The sequence below is a fragment of the Panicum hallii genome, chromosome 7 (genome assembly GCF_002211085.1).
Source record: "Panicum hallii strain FIL2 chromosome 7, PHallii_v3.1, whole genome shotgun sequence".
NCBI classification, from domain to species: Eukaryota; Viridiplantae; Streptophyta; class Magnoliopsida; order Poales; family Poaceae; genus Panicum; species Panicum hallii.
In genome coordinates, this window is record NC_038048.1 from 36493428 (window position 1) to 36513678 (window position 20251).

A 20251-nucleotide genomic window follows, 5' to 3' on the forward strand; every position below is an offset into this window, starting at 1 on the left:
GAAGTGGCTCTAATAACCTTAAAAGCATGTTACCGTTCTCCCAAAGCATCCATTTTGATGTCTTTTATGTGTCATTATACTGCCACCTCTGAAGCCCTTTTGCAGCCACCAGTTGTGCGGCGCTGTTCTTTAGGTGCACCCGATTGCAAGAAGCCTGCAAAGGCAAGAGAATGTTATCATTGCGGGCAGGTCCAAAACAAAACAATAAACACGATAAAATATATAGAGATGCCAGTTATATATATTTTAATCATTGGATCGATCCAAAAAATTAATAAAATAAACTAGAATGGCATTCTAAATAAATAATTTGGTTGGGGAAATAAATTAGAGTGGCATACCATCATAATTAATTAGCTGACAAAAAAATACTATTAGATACCTACTTGCATCCTTACATACATTTAGTAATATTGACTAGAGATATTTACGTCTGGTAGTATTGACTTAGACATGTTGGAAAAATATGCCATGTGGCGAGATTTGGACCGTATCAGCGCCAAAGTGTTTAAGTTCATCCATCAGATAATTAATCAGATCACAAGTTCTTAGAACTAATTTGCGCCCCTATCTAGTTTTTGCACTCCGGATGCAAGTTTACTCTTAGTTTCCGATAAAAGAGTGAAGCCAAATAAAGATTGGAAATGGAATGAAATTTCCTCCAACCGGGATGGACCGAAGAATAAATTGCATCTGCAATACAAGAACTCGCTTCCATTTAATTTCATGGAATAAAATTTTTGGACTGTTGGAACCGTGATCATTGCTCTATTATTTGCACCTGCCACCTGGTACGTACGACCACCGCCTAGTAATGACAACTTCTTGGATTGTTGGAACGTGATCATCGATGATTCAGCACGTTGCCGATCTCGTCACCATCGCATACCAGGGCCACGGCGTGCATTACCTTGTCCACCTCGTCCCGAGTCCCGACCACCCAAGCGCTCCAACGCGCCACCACTCGCTCCTCGCCGTCGCCGTCGGGACGGGGCCCATGTACTCCAGGCCGAAAAGCGACGGCGCTGTCTCGGTCTCCGTGCACTCTGCTTCAAATACCCTTCTTCCTCGGCACCGATCGTCTTGTGCTGGCACTCCCTGCTCCGGTAGTCACAGTTTCGAGCTTTGCTAGCTTTTCCCACACCAAGAAAAGCTTCCGTTCCATTCCGCCACCATGGCGACCTCTTCGACGGCGATCTCGCTCCCCGGCGCTTCCTGCCGCGCCCGGACCCTGCTCGCGCTCCCCTCCATGTCCGCGCCGCGGCGCGGCCCTGGCCGCGCGAGGTTCGTCACCGCGGCAGCAATGCCGCCGGCGCCGGAGCCCAAGGCGCGCGTCCTGGTGGCCGCCAAGCGGAAGGGGTTCGACGTGGTGGTGCTGGAGCGGGATGTGAGCGCCGTCCGCGGGGAAGGGAGGTACCGCGGCCCGATCCAGCTGCAGAGCAACGCGCTCGCAGCGGTCGAGGCCATCGACACCGCCGCGGCCGACGAGGTCATGGACGCCGGCTGCGTCACGGGCGACCGCATCAACGGCATCGTCGACGGCATCTCCGGCTCCTGGTAAGGGAGGCAGGGCTGTTCCGGCGCGAGAGCAAACTTTTGTGCACTACTTACCGCCACGGAGGCTTTGTTTTTTTTTTTTTGACGCTGCGTCGATAAAGAAATCTGACTTTTCTCCTTGTGGAATTTAGTGATAAGGGCATATACCGTTCTGCACGTACTCTCATATGCAACTTAGTAGATTCAAACATGTCAATCTTTGACTAACATTTAATTTATAAATTATGCTAAAGAAATTGGTAGCATTGATTTATATTTGAAAACATTTTCATACAAAATTGATTTTATAGCCATGAAAATATTTTCATACAGAATAAATATACAAATGGTAAAAACGTGTCACTTAAGTCTGCATCCGTTTGATTAAAAAAACGACTAAACGAGGTGGTGGGCCGTAGCGTAACCACAAGATCTTAAAAAGCTTTTTCGGTAAAGAAAGAATATGTCAATTTATACACTCGACATAAGAATATATGATCGTATTGGCAGCCATGCACTCGCACTTATGAAGTATAAATATATGCCCATGGTATAGGGATACTCCGTAGCTAAGGGTACTTCGATTTTCTATGGGTCCAGTGACGGGGATATAGGCCAAAAGGCTCGAACAAACGAATAGAAGCACAGGCGGCAAGAGAAGTCCGAACAAGTAGGCTACACGTACCTCATTGTAACCAAATATATACTTGGTATAATGCAATCAACAACAAACAAATTGTAGGGCGTTACGTGCATTGGGGTCTGAACTTATATAAACCGCATGTCTCTACGTACCCCTTACTCTTTAATATCCGTTAGTCAGCGTCTATTTAGGTCCATAATCCATGTCTCTTCCCTCTTACGAAAATGTTGTTGGTACGGTTACGAATCATGATAAAACATAAGCACTCGTGAATACCTACAAGAGACTAGGGTCCCGTTTATTTCACCTTATAGCCGATTTTGAAGGGTCGATTTTGAAAAATCTAAAAGTCAGATGATCGAGAATTAAGAATCCAGCTGATTATGGATGCTCGATTCTGAATTCTGGGAATCATCTGACTTTTAGATTTCTCAAAATTAAGCATTCGAAATCGGCTATAAGCTAAAACAAACAGAATCTAGGTTGAGAGTTTCCTAAAGTTTGATAAAGTTACCAAACACGTAGCCCGACCATATATCCACAAGAGAAAACTCTCCCATCTCAGTTCCAAAATGTAAATCATTTCAAGATATTATATCTATATGTATAGCAACTACTATGAATCTGAAAAAGTTAAAATGACCTGTATTTTAAAACGGATGTAGTAGAAATCTTTTCATGCTTATTTTATCATATTTGTTTGTATTTCCATTAATTTGCTGGCGGATCCCGGCCCAACCTAAGATTCGGCCGGCCCAAAGACCCGTCCCCTGATCCCGATGGAGAAATTTTTAAAATTATCATCCAATTCGCGAGACTTTCAAGATTGAATCCCAAATATCAAAATCTCCTGTCTCTGTCTGCTAGCCGCTAGGATTCGGCGATTTGGAGGCGACTGGCGGCGGTGCGGTGGCCGCCTGCGCAGCGGCCGGTAGGACAGCTACTCGGCAAGGCAGGGTCCGAGAGAGGAACGGGCGCGGGTGTGTCGAGCGGCACGGCTGGCCTCCTGCGACTGCGACTGCGAGGCTGCCATGGCCGATTGGCGATTGCCACGCCGTCGGTGCCGTGAGGGGTCCGGGACCGGGAGGGACGCCCGGCGGCAGGCAATCCGGGCGGCACGACGCGGCCAGGACCCTCTCCTTTCGGCCGGCCCGCAGCAAGCAGCCGGCCGAGCACCTTCACCAAATCACAGCTTAAAGAGTTCGCTTTGCAATTTGCTTATTTGCAATCACCAAGCAGCAAGCTAGCAAGGCAATCAGTAATTGCCATTGCAATTTGGTAGCTTGCAGATTGATAGTCATGGTAGTTGGTAGGGATGTAGGATTGTAACAAATTTGTAGCTGGTTGTCATTGTGCTCGTTGAAACATGAAGAAAGATGAGACATTGCATCTCTTTGGATGGAACAAATTGCCTCTTTGGACCACCCTAGCCTCAAAACCTGGATACGTCACTGTTTGCTGGAGGCATCCATTTGACAGTGCCCAGTTTGTTTTCAGGTACATCAAGTTTGATATATTTACTCCTGCAGCTGAGCGAGGGCTGCCTGTCACGAGGGTCATTAGCCGCATGGCGCTACAGCAGATTCTTGCTCCTGCGGTTGGTTTTGACGCTATACTGAACGAAAGCCACGTTGTTGATTTCATAGATGATGGAAACAAGGTGAATGGGAAAAGTATTCTTTTGTGGCCATGTCGGCAGAAATCTGTTGCGGGTCTCTGACACAACAATCTTTGTCGGGCAGGTAACTGCCATATTGGAGGATGGTCGAAGATTTGAAGGTGATCTTTTGGTCAAAGGTAATGCGGTTGCTTCTCCCTTTGGTCAGAAACAAGCACATAAAAGCCTGATTTGCCTGAGGTTTCCTTCACTTGATAGGTGAGGAAGAAACTATTCGGGCATTTAGAAGCCACTTATTCAGGTTATTCATGCTACACGGGAGTTGCAGACTTTGTGCCTCCTGATATTGACACAGTTGGGTATGTTGCATGGACCCCCAGAATGATTAATGCTATTTTCAGAGATTTTGAACTTCATTGGGGGTATAACAATGTGTTCCAATTCTTTTTTTTTCTGTTTTAGGTTTCGATTATTACTTGGTCACGAACAATACTTCGGCTTTTCAGATGTTGGTGCTAGTAAAGTGCAATGGTATGCTCTTCACAAAGAAGAGGCTGGTGGAACTGACCCTGAAAATGGTGGGTGTTTAGATCTAAGTTTCCATGCTTTATTAGTGAAATTAACACAATCACGTCGTAAGTTGTGACGAAAATGAGGACAATGTTTTTGATATATTCACCCCACATGCTTATCATCTGCCATACATTAACAGGCAAAAAGAAAAGATTGCTAGAGATATTCGGCGGCTGGTGCGACATTGTCGTAGATCTGATCAATGCAACTGAAGAGGACGCCATTCTTCGCAGAGATATATATGACCGTCCACCAATTATGAACTGGGGGAGAGGCCGTGTGACCTTGCTATTTAATTAGTTTGCCAAGGCTATGGAATCACTATCATCACGGTGGATATGTTGTGGTGTTGAGATCTGGTACTTACCACAATAGCATTGTCTTCACAGGATGGTTACCAGCTGGCTGTAGAGCTCGAGAGTGCTTGGCAGGAGAGCGCCAAGTCTGGAGCTCCTATGGACATAGCTTCCTCCCTGAAGCGGTAATTACTTTGAAACGCTGTACTCCCACAGAACCACTTCAACCTTTCAACTGAATTCAACTCCAAAGCTATTATTTTTTTGTATGGATTTGAGGTGTGCCTTTTTTCTCCTTGTAAATTCATAAATTTTGATCACCTTCTCTATCAATATCAATACAGGCCATGCAGTTAACCCGGTGCACGATTAAAAAAAAATAGTAGTATTCAGTAAGTTGACTGGCAGGCATAATTTATGTTTGCATATTGGATCTGCAGTTACGAGAAAGAGAGAAGGCTGCGTGTTGCTATTATACATGGATTGGCAAGAATGGCAGCAATCATGGCTACTATTTATACACCACATTTGGGTGTTGGTCTCCGACCCTTAGCGGTATGTCATAAACATAACGGCTTTATATGGCTCAATACATAGAGTTGCTTTTGTCCGCGATCCAAATTAAAAATAGTTTTAAGTCTGCTACCGAAAATTCGATTTATGAGACAAGGCTCTGAATTAGAGTATCTCATTATAACCCTGTAAGAGCATCAACGAAGAACTGCACACTGAAATAATTTGAACTGCATAACTAAATTAGTTTGATCTTTATGATGTTATTTTCACTTGTAGTTCTTGACCAAGAGCAGCAGATTCCTCATCAAGTACGGAATGGATATGATGCTGAGCTGGGTGCTTACTGGCGACAGGTACATACAAAACTTCTAATTGAATAAATTTGTTCTCATTTTATGTCACTATTCATCTAAACGGCATTTAATTTTAACACGTCTCGACGGCATGTAAAGGCTACATGGTGGCTAGCAATGTTGTTTAATCAATAGTTTATCCTATTTAAATGACTGTTTGTGCCGAATAAATAGCTAGACGACATAAATAGCTAAACAATATGTAATGGTCTGTTTAACGTTTAGGATAATATTGTTTCACCGAAGTAGGTTTTCCAGTGAATTTAGATGTCCCGTTCTAAAAATAAACAAACAAACACAAGCCCAACACTCTCACTCTCTCACTCAGTCTCTCTCTCTCTCTCTCTCTTATGATGTAATTGAATCTTTTCATTGTGTACAGCTCAAAGCTAGAAGGAAGAACTTTAAGATGCCTACTTTCTGACAAGGTATATTTCTATATGAACTATAAATGTGGTCAAACGGTCACATCATGAAATTTAGCATCATGTTGAAGGCAAACGACCAGCTTTATCAATGGTTGGAGGATGACGATGCCATGGAAGAAGCTATGGGTGGACAGTGCGATCTTCGCTTCTTCTCTAATTACATTTTAGTTAAACAAAATGTTTGATTTATTCCTTGATGTCAGCACCTTTAGAAACATTCATATAAAAATACTATTCGCAGATGGTACCTCTTCCCCACAAGCGGAGGAAACAGCGGTTGCTTGCAACCAGTTCGTTTATTCAGGGACGAACAGTGTCACTCTCTGTTGGGTAGGTCTAAATAGCAAAATCATTTTTATGCTGATTGCACTCAGTATAGGCTTTCTGGAATAAAAATAGCTGCATTTTCCTCTGCAGGAGCCAGTCAGATCCCAGTGACTCTGGTTCTTCCCTATCATTGTCCTTGCCACAGGTTAGTTAAGCCAAATGAAGACAGGGTTTTTAACCAACTTCTCGTGCTTGGCATTGTATAAGGCTTTGGCCCATGAACTGTCAGTACCAGCCTTTAGTTTATGAACTTCCTTGCAGATATCAGAAAGACATGCTACCATCACGTGCAAGAATAAGGCTTTTTATGTGACTGATCTTGGAAGCGAACATGGCACCTGGATTACTGAGTAAGCCCTGAAAATTGCATGGTTTTATGACCTTCCTCTAGGATTTCAGTAACAAGATTTTACCCACCTTCATGTGAGTATCCAGCAATGTAGGTAGACTTAACCGCGTGCCACCGAACTTCCCAGTTCGTTTCCGCCCCTCTGATCTCATTCGGTTCGGTTACGATAAGAAGGTAGCTCAACCTCACTCCCTCTTACCACCTTCTGTTTTTTTTTCCCCCTTCACATTCAGCTGATCAAGTTTATCTCATTGAGGCTTGAATTGTTGTGAAACCATTTCTTCCAAATCCTGATCGAATTCACAAACATACAGGCCATGTTCCGGGTGAAGGTTTTGAACACACTCCCATATGAATACGCAAGAAGAGGGAAGCAGCACCACCACCAGCAGCAAGTCCTTCAGGCTGCATGAATGGAGATTCGCCCAAAAAAAGAGCATGAATGGAGATAGTATCCAGTAAACACGATACTATATCAGGGAAAACCAGATTTGATCTTTTAAATACTAGCACCTAACGGATTGAAATCTCAGTTCTACAAGAGCTGAGTTGTACAGTACGGATAGGCAATTCAGCTATCGCCGGATTGTGCACATTGTGTACGATCAAAGAAACACATTGTACACCAAGAAGGCATATTGTAATTACAGAACGAACACAGTAACAATGTGATGATCATGTAATATACGGATTACTTTAACCTTGGGTCAAAACTCAAAACACTGGAATTTCTTTTGTATAATGGGCAAACTGAACTATTTCACTATAATATTCTAGAAAAATCCTATAAAATGCAACATTCCAAAGCGCGGCGGCCATTGCCGTGCATCACGGACAAGGGCGGCCGCTGTGCCCACCATGCCTACGAACCCGATAACGCGATGGAATGGCCGCAATCAGTCAATCAGAGGTTGCGGAGGGTCCAGATTAACCCAGATCAGGCTTGTTAGTATGTAGAAACACCCCTCTACCGAGATTCCCAGGGCGATGTCACGATAGCATGAAAGGAGACACCAGCCACCACTCCACTCATATCATCAGCTGCACAATTGTACAACAGTAAGCAGCGACACTGCATCAAGGAAAACGAGATTCTAGGTGCCATCCCCTGCATATTGTCAAGCCATACGAACCTCAGAATCCTTATCAAAACAGTAGGTCATCAAGGGAAACAATCAAACAAGAGGGACAGATAGATAACCATGGACAAATCTTCTTCACTCAAGGTCAAGTGCAGCATTTCGGTACAGCCTAGCATGCCAGCGCAGTATTTACAATGCTCACATGTAAAAGAAATAATCAGGTCTGCAACGATCTTCTTGGATGTAGTAATTACAGTGTTGAATCATGAAGATTATAGGGCATCATACATTCTACATGAGAACGAGCTACATTGTTGTTGACCTTTAATTGAGGTCTCCCAGTTGAATTACAGGGTCTCAATACCTAATCCTAGTTGAGAATTACAAAACCGCAGCTATTTGTCACTCACACCTCTATACCATGAGTAATTTACATGACTATTGGCCATTGTCAACATTTTTTGCTAATCTCTTGGCATCACACCTGTCTGCCACTGCCAGAGCCCCCGGTATCAAGAGTCGATCAGATTTGCTTCTACAATCCAGTACTGTATAACTTCTTCAGCATATATAGGCTAGCCACAGTGCGGCAGTGCCTCCCAACATCTGTTACAGGGATAATGCTGATTGCAACAAAAGCATTATCCCTGCTGCACCACTAGTTGGTTGCCTCAAGATGACTCCTGGCCTTGGGTACTATTCGCTTGACCCGCTATTTCTTGATGAGGAATCTGCGAATGTAATATTAATGATTTGATTGCTAATTCTGCTGGATTTGATAAAAAAGTATGAAATATAACTTGGACAAATATATACCTCATGAGTGACGCTTCCCCTCCATTGCCTCTTTCTTTTCCTGGCAACTGTGACAAAGGAAAGGGCCATCCCAGGGACGCAGCTTTCCTGGCTTTGACAAACCCTCATGTATGGATATCCCCTGACCAGATTCCAAGTCAATTTGGCAAATTGCGCATGCAAAGAGTTTGAACATATTCCGGACTGGATATTCAGAATTAAGCCTGCATTCACCAGATACCAAATGTTAGGCGTGCCATCATAATCTAAAATTTGGGATGCTTCTGAGGCTCCAACTCCACATGATGTTTTGAGAAAACAATCTTGTTTTCACTTATTTCATCATCCCATGGTCTTCTCACATCATAAAATCGCCATAATTAACAGTTGCTACTTGATGACTTTGAGAAATTTATAAATTAATATAAATGCAAATGAAAACACTACAGCAATCAGTTAAAGATATGGCATAGGTTGAGAAATGTATGATGAACGACATGCTTGAAGTGTCAACATAACAGCACATACTCAAATAACGTCAAGTATAGCACCTAGAGTCCCAAATTATAACACTATTGACTTCCCTGTTATATACTTGACAACAGCATTTGTTATGCTCTGTCAGGAACTAAATTTTTGTAGTCAAGGCATGGCATCGGCCATTATAAAAATAAAATAAAATAAAAAGGAATATAACATAGATTGTTTCCAGCACAAACAATTTCTGCATCCAGGAGAGATCCTTTTCAGTTGAACATGACAAGGCACTCCATGAAAAGGTAAATACTTCCAGCTCAAATGGAATCAAGAAAATAGCAGGAAACATCATACTTCTTTACTATCTACAAGCACCTTAGGCCAATCTCAATGGAGTTTCATGGGGAGTTTCATGGACATTAAATTCTATGCCACATCAGCAATTTTGCTGACTTGGCAAGGTCATTTATGAGGAGTTTCATCAGATGTGAGAGGAGTTCCATCCCCAAGACACTTAGCTGGCACAGTTACATAGTTCTCAGTCTTGGTAACTGTGCAATAAAACTATGCACTGAGACTGACCTTAGCAGTAGTGAAAGAGTGTTCCATAAATGATAGTCAATTTATTAGCTGGAAAATTTAAGTTTACAGTATAATTATTTGCCAACTGTTATGCATCCATCATCAAGATGAGGTAAGGGTACAAACCTCCTTGAAAGGGATGGACATCCCTCCTCGAAGACTTCCTCCACCAAATCTGGCTCAGGATAATTATCCTTATCAGCAACAGATAATGAGTCAGACAATGTTTTCCTCAAAAAGAAACTTTTGAGAAGGCCAAGGCCTTTTCCTGGTGTTTTTGGAGATTCCATATTGGATTTTGGTTTCTCTGGTGGTATTATATCAATGACAATGCAAGTTGTATCGTCTCTCAATCCTTTTGATTCCACTGCTTCCTGGAAACAATGGATTAGTTAGGAATAGTACCGCCGAGGATTTCAGGACACATGTTATGAGGGTCAAGTAGGGTATTAGTACTGTACTTTGACAATTTGATCAGCTGCAGCCTCGGGAGAAAGACCTCGTGCGCAACTAAAAGCCGTTTCGGCAGTTAAAGCATCCCAAACACCGTCACTTGCAATAATAAGGCGGCCTCCAAAATTAGACAACTGCAGAAAGTATTATGAGACTATAACTTTTCAGAATGTGATCAAACTAAAACAAGTCAAAATGTACGTCAGGGAAAACCACATAATAATCCTGTCATAAAGAAAACATAGTTACAAGCCTACAGCTATGGGCAAATTTTGGAACTAATGAAGTAAGAATGAAAACCGGCAGTCACTTCATAGATACTGCAAGATATCTAACTTGCCAAAATGATCTAACATCTGAATGTAACCAGGTAAATATACAGAACAGAGTACAGTTTGACCTCAAACATTAACCAATTTACAAGAACAGAATACAGGTGATGAAATAATAAGAATATCAAAACATTAGATCATTTAGTATATCTGCAAAACTTTGGAATTTGGTATTCTCCAGAAATGGTGTGTACCTTCATCTGCTTCACATAAGGAACAGGAATTATAAATTCACCTACGTCCTGATCACCAATTGATCTTGACAGGCATAGACCACCTGGCCAACATCTAAGGGGACCAATCTGGATGGGGGAAAAAGAAATCATGGATCAACAGAAAGGTTTAAGTCAGATCTACAAACCAAAAGATGCCACCGTAAAGGAAATCCTATGGAAGCTATCTAATACATGTGGCTATTAAAATGTCCAAGACAGTACTCACACGCAGGTTGACTTATCAGTCGCATAAATTCAAAAATAATAAAAAATAATAGGATGGATACTAGGTGCAGAAGCATAGATTTGCCTGTCAATTCAAGGGCTGCATCGTTTCAGTCAAAAGAAAATCAAACAAAAGCTGCATCCAGCTACCATCTAGTAGCATGACTTGAAGCCCCACTTACCCAATGAAAACACTAGATGTTGAATAACTCGACATACGCCATATTAACCACTAACAGAAATCAAACTTCCCAAGGCTGTTTTCCGAAAAAAGCACCGCCTCAAAAACTTTAACCAAAAAACATTGAATATTCTAACAAAAACGTCAATAAAAAAAACATGCCAGCTGTTTTTCAATATAAAGACAGCTCTTTGGCTACCAACTACAAAAATTAGATGGGAAACTTTTGAGTGGCCACAAAAGGCAAAAGAACAAACCTCAGCACCACCGACGACATTTAGCCTTCCAACTTCACCTCCGCATTCTGTTACACGTCCAACCCTGCAAATCAAAAACTAACCATTGAGAGGAGCCAAAATGTATAGCCAACATAGGGCTACGGCAAGCTCAGTGAGAAAGCAATCTTACTCCTCTTCACTGGCATCAAAACGATGGTCAGCCGACAAATAGTAGACGGATCCCTCAGCTTCAAGGACACAGCGCGAATCGCCCACGGAAGCAACAGTCACAACAGAGCCGTCAATTATGACGAGAGTCACGGTTGTCCCTGAGGAATGAGCTGAAATGAAAGATACCACACGTTAGTTGACAAGCAACACTCGGCTATTGTACCGGTTAGTACGGCGGACCACCAGACCACGCACACGGTCAATTCGAATCAATCACCTAACTGCCCGCCTGGCCATGGAGACGCCAGGCTGAGTAATTATAGATAGATGTGTTGGTACTCTACTAAACTGGTACCGTGAAGTGGTACTTGCTATAGTTGCTCGGGAGGGCACCAATCAGTTTAGTTCCATTCCCATGCATGGAAGGAATTTCGGGTCACCTTTGGTCTGGAAGTCCTTGTCGGTCTTGACGAAGCCCGCGACGAGCGCCCTCGGGAGCGCGGCGAGCCACTCGTCCCGGCTCAGATCGGCGGGGACGCAGCCGAGCACGTTGCCGAGGAGGTGCTCCTTGGCGTACACCGCGGCGGCGCTGCCGTTGTGGCCGTCGAACAGCTGAGGAGACGCGAACCGGACAGCAGAGCAGCGAACCGTCTCAGAACACGAAGCAAGCGGAGTAGCATTGGGGCATCGGGAGGGGGGGAGCGCTTACGGCGAAGGCGGAGAAGGAGGTGGACGGCGCGCCGGGGCGCCGCTCGCAGGCGGGCTTGAGCAGCGCGAGGTCCTCGCCCTTCTTCGCGCGCCCCGCCTGCCCCGCCGCGACCGTGGGCCGCTCGCCCCCGCCCGCCGCGACGCGCTCCGCCGACGCCTCCCGCCGCAGCAGGTCCCCGAGCGCCACGCTCCCGGCCCGCCGCCTCACGCCCCGCGGCGGCGCCGACATCCTGTTCCCCCGGTCGCGTCGGCGTCACCAGTCAGATCCCGGCCGCGGCGGCAGATCGGGCGCGGGCGCCGCGCAGCATATCGCCACCCGCCGCCGCGCTGGCGCCTAGCTAGCGCTGTGGCCTGGCCTGGCCTGGTCGGGGAGCACGAGCACGAGCGCGCACCCGCCTTTCCGGTCTCCGCCCGCCCGCTCGCCTTTTTTGGGGGGGCGGGGTGGTGGGCGGGGTTTGGCTGGCCGGGGACCCCGCGCTGCCCCGCTCGGCGCCTTGCTGCTGCTCTGCGGGATGAGGGAGGGAGAAGGGGGGCGGGGGCAGGCGAGCGACCCGTCACATGGGGCGCGCGGTACAGGACGCGCAAATCCAGCCCGCTCCCACGCGCGCCGGCCTCGCGCTCTCGGGTGAAACGAAACCAATCGAAATCCCCGCAAAGCGGCCGGGGAGCTGGAGCGGGAGCGGGAGTGCGCGGGCGCGGCGCACTAATGACCGGGCGGGGCGCGTGCGGTTTTAACGCCCGGGACGACGCGGCAGGTGGGTGGGTCAAGCCTCCTGGTGGGGGAAGGCAGGAGAAGGTCGAGCCCGAGCTGGGCTGGCTGGCTGGTCACTGGTGGCACCTGGCCGACCGGGCGGGCCAGTGGGAGCGCGGGGACGACGACGAGGTCGTGGGGGTTTTTTAAGGCTCCGCCTCTCCAGCCTCCAGTCGTCCAGGTCTTCGGCAGTGACCTGTTGCTGTGCACCAGCACCAGCATGAATTTTCTGGCCCCTTCGCATGTGGACTGTGGCTGCGGAGACGCTGCTCTCCTACGGGGCAGGATCTGGTGGGCATTCAGATTCTCGGAAGCATTTTTTCCCCCAAGTTCAAAACAGCAGCGTCCGCTTAAGATGTGCGCAGGTGGCTTTGCATCGCGCGAATCTTCGAGGGGACTGGGGCCCCTGAATGTTTTTCTTTTCAGTTATCCCTTGTGTGCATGGGAACATACGTACTGAAATCCTGTATTCGCCGCAAACAATGTTCGCGCCTGATCTCTTCCATTCCATGCTAGCAATCCAAAATGCCCATTCCTCTGTGGCGCCGCCGTTATAAACGATCGCTTGGTGCCAGTGTCATCGCCGTGCGATGACGAAATAAAGGGAAGCAAAATTCGAAACAACGGCATAGCATGAGGGTTTCGAATCCCTTTATCCTGGCCCATACATGAAATTAGCTCTCTTTATTTTTTGTTGATGGCTTGACGTCACGTCTGCATCTCCCATGACCTGCTAGCCATGATGTGCCGTGCTGGTTCGTCAGTGTGGACCGACGGAAGCTAAGGATCTGGCCTTTTCCAGTGGTACTATTTATTCCCTGTGTTTCCGCGACGAACCTTTCTATGATTGTGATCCTAACAACAAAGCTTCAGTCAAGCTCCACAAAAGAAAACAAAAAACTAACGATCCAAGGCTGAAAGCAAAGGGTAATCGAGAAGAGCTTTCGTTCGGTTTTCTTTTGTGTGTTTGCGTGGATGCAACCAAGGAAGTGTCCGTCTGATTTTGCCCCTTCTCCTTATCATCGACCCGACTCCTCCCTGTCTCCTACCTCGCGTCAACGTGGCGGGATCGACGCGAGCTGCCTCCGTGACCGGATCCAAACAGCAACGTTTCTCGTGCCATTCCTGGCACCTCCCTTTCCAGCTTGGAACCGGTTTACACACATGGCCTCTTGTATCTTCCACGAAGATGAAAAGAGCCGCCCTGTCGTGTTCTCTACCTGGCTTAGCCCTTGGTGCCTTCCTCCCAAGTTGGTGTGCCCCTGCTTATGACTTGGTTGCTGCGTCCCTGCTGCTGGAGTGTTGGTTGTGGGTGGAGACTGGAGAGACGACGCTGGAGCTCGCGCGAGGCCGGCCGCCGGCTGCAGCGGCGCGGAACGTTTCCGCGGTGGGTACGTGGAAGCAGCTGCAACCGCGCTGCCATCTTGGTCTGAACTCTGATGGACGGCGGCGACTGGAGGTGACGATCCACGAGACCTCGTCGCTTGCTGTCACCAAGCTGTTACTGCTAGTGAGCTAAGCAATGCACTAGAAATTTCATTGGAGTTTCAGGCGACGAACTAACTGAACCGAAACACGTCTATCAGTGGCAGCAGACCGCCCCCGCATAACGGAGAACGGGTCCGATCAGAGCAGTCGGTTTCAACGGCGAATCCGAGCCCTCCAGCTGGTGTCAGCGTAAGCGCAGCTTGGTAGCCTCCTCCAAATGGCCAAACGGGCGCACAGGAAACTCCTGCTACCGGACGAGCCGCGGGCAGGCGACGGGGGGCTGAACGAACGCTAGCCCCGTGAATCTCGCCCGGATTGGCCGAGCGGAGGAGGAAATCGGGGGCGTTCCGGCTGAGACTGACGATCCGGCTGCCGGTCTTTGGATGGCAGCTGGTTGCTTCGAAGTCTAGGCACGCCTGCACATGCGTGCGTGCCTACGTCTTTCCTCTGAAGATTTTTGTTTGGTTTCGGCACCGGCAGACTCGGCTGAGTTCTTGCTTGCTTCCTCAGTTCCTCCGTTGCTCCTGTGGTGCCAGGTGCCACCGTGCCAGCTTTCGACAGGCGATCGATGGACCTTTTCTTGTAAAGATATAGATAAAGAAAGAGTGAGCCGTGTGACGAAAGGTCGCAGCTTTTGCGAGGGATAAGAGAACAACACATGTGCATTGGATTGACAAGCTATACCCAAAAGCAATTGTACAATTGTGCGGTGCGGTGGCTGACTTGTGTCTGAAGTTTCGGCACGTGAACACCGGCCTGAGCAGCATCTGCAAATGGTGCCTATCTCCTGTCTGTAACGACTAGTCGACCTACAAGAACCTCCTTACTAGGCTTGAGATACACAAAGGGCACTGACAAAACGGCGTGCGATATTTACTGATGAAGAAAAAAGAACGAAAAAACTGGAGCTATCTGATCCTAAGATGGCTTAATTACAATTCGAGATCGTTCCGGAAATTTACACGTCGAGCTGTGTTATTTCGAAGAACGAAACCGAGTGGCTCGACGCCGACGACCTACACGAGCCGTCCCGCTCGATGGAGTACGCGATGAGCAGCTTCACGACGTGCCTGTACCTCCTCCTGTACGTCGGGAACTTCGACAGGCTCCTCACGATCCCGACCAGCCTGCCAGTGCAGAGGTCAGTCAGGTCAAGCATGGTTCTCTGAAGAAACACTGAAACAGTAGGGAGGGGCAGCAAATCTACGTACCTTCTACTGATGGCCTGAATCTGCGCCAGCCTCACGGGATCCTTGGGCACCTCGGCGCCGTTGTCCCAGCCGCCAGCGCTCGCGGCGTTGCCGACGAAGAGGGTCAGCTTCTCCAGGAACCTCACCTCCTCCTCGGTCATCTTCAGCACCTGTATCTGCTCCTTCAGCACCAGCACAGGGTGGAAGAACCAGTCCAGCAGCCGGTCCTGGGGCCTGTTGTGCTGATTCACCTCGACGTTGCCCAGCAGCAGCCCCCCGGCGCCGGCCTTGATCGACTGCAGCACGGTGCACAGAAGGGAGTAGGAAGGCAGGCCCAGGCTTATGGTCTCGTGGCCGCCTTCCTTTGCCCTCAGCCACTCGGTCAGACCGACGGCCGTTATGACATTCACGTTCAGAAGGTCCCTGCCCCTCTGCTCGCATGCCTTCATCATGTTCTCCCATATCTGAGAAACAAGGAGCCAATCAGGCATGATTGCAAGTGAGCAACATAGGAGGCTGTATAATCGTACCATCTCTGGTACTCCCTCGGTCCCAAATTATTAGTCGTTTTGATTTTTTATTCATAGGTTTTGGTATGCAACTTTACATAGATAAATATATATATGTAGATACATATAAAAACTATATATCTAAAAAGGTCAAAATGATTAATAATTTAGAACGGAGGGAGTAGAAAGCAAGCCAAATTGCTGGATATCATCAGAATGTGATATGCATACTATTCGTCATTGTCAAGATTTTTCTGCTGTAGTACATCAATATTGAATTATGAACACTGAAATCCCTAAACTTCACCTGACAGAACACCTACCAGCATAAACTACTAAACTAGCAATCATAAAAGAACTGGATAACCTTATTATTAACCAATAAACTAACTGCCACTTGGGAATTGGGATAGGTTATCTGTTCTTTATAGTGGTCACAATACAAGGCAAACTCCCATACAAAAAAGCATTGCAAATTTGCAATTGCTGCTTTTGTGAGGTTCCTTTCGTTGGTGGATCATGATATTGCTTCGCTTAGAAATAGCCCACCAAATCCAAGATACCATCAATGCAACAATTCAAACGTCTACCTGTACCTACTCTTGTGTGCCTCTTTCATTTATGCAGTTTCCTCAATTAGAACTAGCTCACCTACCAAAGAAAGCGTGACCACAGCAAGACGAATTTGTCTGGCTATCGCCTACTTGGTGATGGAGCAGTATAGTTCACACTATAGTCCCATTCATGACATTAGCACCTTACATGGAGCAAGCAAACCTAATAAAAGATAGCATGGGCACAGCAATCGAAAAGTGCTTCTTTCTTTTGTGACATTAACACGCATAAAGTACTGCCAAAGGAAATAAGGAACAGGCCCGTTGAAATCTCTGAAGTCGGCACTGCTTTACTCTGAAGACAGGGGAAACATTGATGGGTAGCAGCAACTTCCTCTCTTTAGAATATACAGGAAGACGTATTGCATACATTAAGTAAAAAAAATGTATGAACTAAATTATAGGAAATTACACAGGAGCTCATAACATGAAACACACATCTTTACCAAGTTTGCATGGAGTATCAGAAAAGTTTTCTAAGGTGAAAGTCCGAATAATGTTGTGTCTGAGTAAATTGTGTGCAGGCTGCAGACAAGATGGGAATGCCATGAATTAAACTCATGAAAGGAGGAAACATACCTGGACCATTTTGACTTCTTGTATAGCCTCTCTTACTGATCTTGCAGGAGCCAAAGTCGGAACCAACATTGCCGGTGCTTCACCGGATCCAGAAGGATATTCAGCTCCTTTGACAGAGGCATTTGTTCTGACTGAGAACTCTGTGGAGTTGGATGATTTCCTCTTTCTGTAGGAAGGCCTAATTGTTCAAAAATAGAAGGTTAATAATCGGGTAGTGAGGAAGAAGCACATGACAAAGGACATCAGGATGTTCAGATCAGAATGGTCAAGGGAAATGATGTACTTTGGGAGAATTGTTCCTTCACGGAGGTAAAGCCAATCATTGGTGTACTCATCGAACTCTGCAACCATGGCCACGACATATGAAACTCCCCTGTGAAATGATTTCTCCTGCAACAATAAGGCAAGAAAAATTGTAAGTACTTACATCACATAATCTTTGACACAGATCAGAATAATTCATCACTGGCAGTTTAGTAACCTGGAAGACAATGACTGCTCCGTAAAGGCCCACGAAAATGCTGGAGACAATAGCCAACAGGACGCTCCCAACCACCACCAGTGGCCAGAAAAGGATGGCCAGGCCAGCGATCGGCACGCAGACTGTTTCAAGGAACGGGCCTTCGCGGCTGATGAGGTCGTGCAGCAGCCTCTGCCAGCCTTTGAAGAGCATGTAGGGGCTCTTGATCAGCGCGATCACCGTGTAGAGCGGTATGTCCACGACTAACCCAAGGAGAGCAACAACTATGCATGAAGGCACATCCAGCAACCTGCAAACAATATTCAAGATGCTTTTTTACAATGTGCACCCAACAGTTGCTTTTTTTTCTCACTTTTGAATCTGCCAATTGCAATATTGATTTCAAGAAAATGCAGGCGATGTGCGTTGCGCAACAATCATGATGGTAGGATTTGTGCAGAATATACTTCAGTAACAGTCTATCACGAGAGATGACACACTGCCAGAACAGAGTATTTTATGGCAATTTTCAAAAAAAATTATGGCAAGAAAATGCTAAGCACGTCCTTGTCATGACAAACCCATCCTTGTCGCAAAGGATTACACACAACACGGAGCTAATCTTAAACAACCAAACAGTGGCAACTGGCAAGCAGTGGGAGGACGGACAGGTACCTTATCGAATGGGGCTCACGATCCTGGGAGCTCTCGCGCAGCTCCTTGAGGTAGACCGGGTAGGAGTGGAAGCATATGTCCGCGAAGTCCCTAACCACCGTGCAGCTGCCCTTGATCGTGCCCCACGTCCCGTCCTGCTCCATCCAGAACCATCTCAGCCTTGTCAGTTGGGAGGCAGGCATGATTAGCAGCCGCAGCACCTGAACGGCCTCGGACTGCGTCGTGCAGGAATGGGATGATGCTCTGACGCGGTGCCTTACCACAATGCCGTGCACGAACTTCTTGGCCTCGCTCTCCTGCCGGAACGCCTCGAAGGTGGAGATCCACGGCGTGAAGAAGCCGTAGCCGAGCGCCACCAGCGCGCTGCCGAAGATGCCGAGCCCCAGCCAGAGGCCGAACAGAACCGGCAGCGCGATGAGCACAGCCAGTTTCAGGCCCGCGTTGATGCGGTCAGTCCTGGATAAACAATGCGATCAGTCAAACAGTATGACAATTTTCCTCGCGAACGATGCGAATATTGGCAACCAAAAAAAACACGAATTTTTGGGAACAAAAGGGACGGCAAAATCGATACTGGCCAAGAAGGTTCTCATTGCAACCAGGGGGAAAAAGGACGAATCGACGGAGCAAGAACACAGCAACCGGACTTGTTTCGGTGGCTTACTTGATGAGCGAGTAGATGGTCCACCAGACGTGCGCTGGGAAGAGCACGAGTATGACGCCGACGTTGCCCAGGATCATCAGCGCCGCGGCCACGGGTCCGACCACCATCGCTGCACACCCATCCGAGGAGCCAAGAAAGTTTATTTAGCACACGCAGGCGCAGGAGCCCCCCAAGCACGGCAGGAGGCTCCAAAATCAAAACATGGCGAGACCAAGACGCAGGCTGCAATTCACAAGGAGGGGCGTGCCTTTGATGCCGCCGAGGAAGAAGGCGGCGCAGAAGGAGAAGACCACGTAGGCGACGCGCAGCGAGTGCTGCATCGACGCCATGGGCTCCGCGTAGTTGGCCGCCACCCACGCCTTCACCGAGTCCATCGATCGTCGCCGCCGTCCGGCGACGGACGCTCTGCTGCCGGAGGCCTCCCTCACATCCACGGCCCCCCGCCGCCGCCAAAGACGAACGGGCGAACCACGCCTCCGCCGCCGGAATCAAGAGACGAAGCGACTCTCCCCCCAAACTATATCCGCGCCGCTTTCTGCGGAACGGACGGAGAGCGCGAGACGAGAGAAAGAGGCGGACAGGGAAAGAAGCGCCGGTCCTCTCCTCTTCTCGCTTTCGCTCGAGGGAATCCGAGACCGACCAGGCAGGAGCCGGAGGAGGCGGCAGGCGCGGGAAAACGTGAGCGGCTTGGGCGACAAGCCGTTCCCGGGGGAGACTGCCGCTTATAAGCTCGCGGGCGGGTCAAACCGGCGGCCGCGCTCGCGCCCGTGTTCTTGCGGGAGCAGAGGAGGGCGGAGGGGAGAGAATAGAGAAGGTTCCGGGGGGTGTGCCTTTTTTTTATTCTTCCGAGTTTAATTTTTCTGCGTTAACTGCCCAGCTGCAAGCAGCCTTTTGGTTCGGGGAGTTTTTGTCTGCGCCCCTCGTGGGCCCCAGCAGCACCTGAAGGGCTGACGGCGTTCAGCGAGGAGGGGAGACCGAGGGAGGTCAGAGTTAACGGCACGGCACGGCAGGTAAAGGGTGACATGACACGATTGCCAGGGTTTATCCGCAAGCGATGGGGTGAATTGACAGGCCTCTGGTTCTGGGTTCTCCCAAAAACTTTCACTGCCTCTGGAGTGTCGACGAAAGTTCCAACTTTTTTTTAGCACAAACGTACCAATCTGAAAACGTCAACTACGTAGATTAATGGGTTATACATCGCATGTCTAAATAAAATTGGAGGTGCAGAAACGTGTCATACAAG

At 47.7% G+C, this 20251-nt stretch overlaps 2 protein-coding genes and 1 pseudogene across 2 annotated transcripts; 1 reads left to right on the plus strand and 2 right to left on the minus strand.

Moving 5' to 3' along the window:
* The first annotated feature begins 1100 nt into the window (after positions 1-1100).
* LOC112899751 lies at positions 1101-7288 on the plus strand (annotated as a pseudogene).
* Positions 7289-7926: 638 nt separating this feature from the next.
* LOC112900152 (probable protein phosphatase 2C 40) lies at positions 7927-12886 on the minus strand. Its single transcript, XM_025968920.1, has 9 exons — positions 12080-12886; positions 11811-11982; positions 11390-11540; positions 11239-11302; positions 10555-10662; positions 10037-10162; positions 9702-9949; positions 8538-8740; positions 7927-8452 (listed from the first exon to the last, which is right to left on the minus strand). The coding sequence occupies exons 1-8, from the start codon at positions 12305-12307 to the stop codon at positions 8539-8541; spliced, it is 1299 nt and encodes a 432-aa protein (XP_025824705.1). The 5' UTR covers positions 12308-12886; the 3' UTR covers positions 7927-8452; position 8538.
* A 2075-nt stretch (positions 12887-14961) lies between these two features.
* LOC112900453 (uncharacterized membrane protein At3g27390) lies at positions 14962-19861 on the minus strand. The gene is made up of 9 exons (XM_025969318.1): positions 19256-19861; positions 19009-19117; positions 18605-18800; positions 18345-18478; positions 17691-17979; positions 17493-17599; positions 17210-17387; positions 15529-15971; positions 14962-15444 (listed from the first exon to the last, which is right to left on the minus strand). The coding sequence occupies exons 1-9, from the start codon at positions 19380-19382 to the stop codon at positions 15276-15278; spliced, it is 1752 nt and encodes a 583-aa protein (XP_025825103.1). The 5' UTR covers positions 19383-19861; the 3' UTR covers positions 14962-15275.
* Positions 19862-20251: the final 390 nt, after the last annotated feature.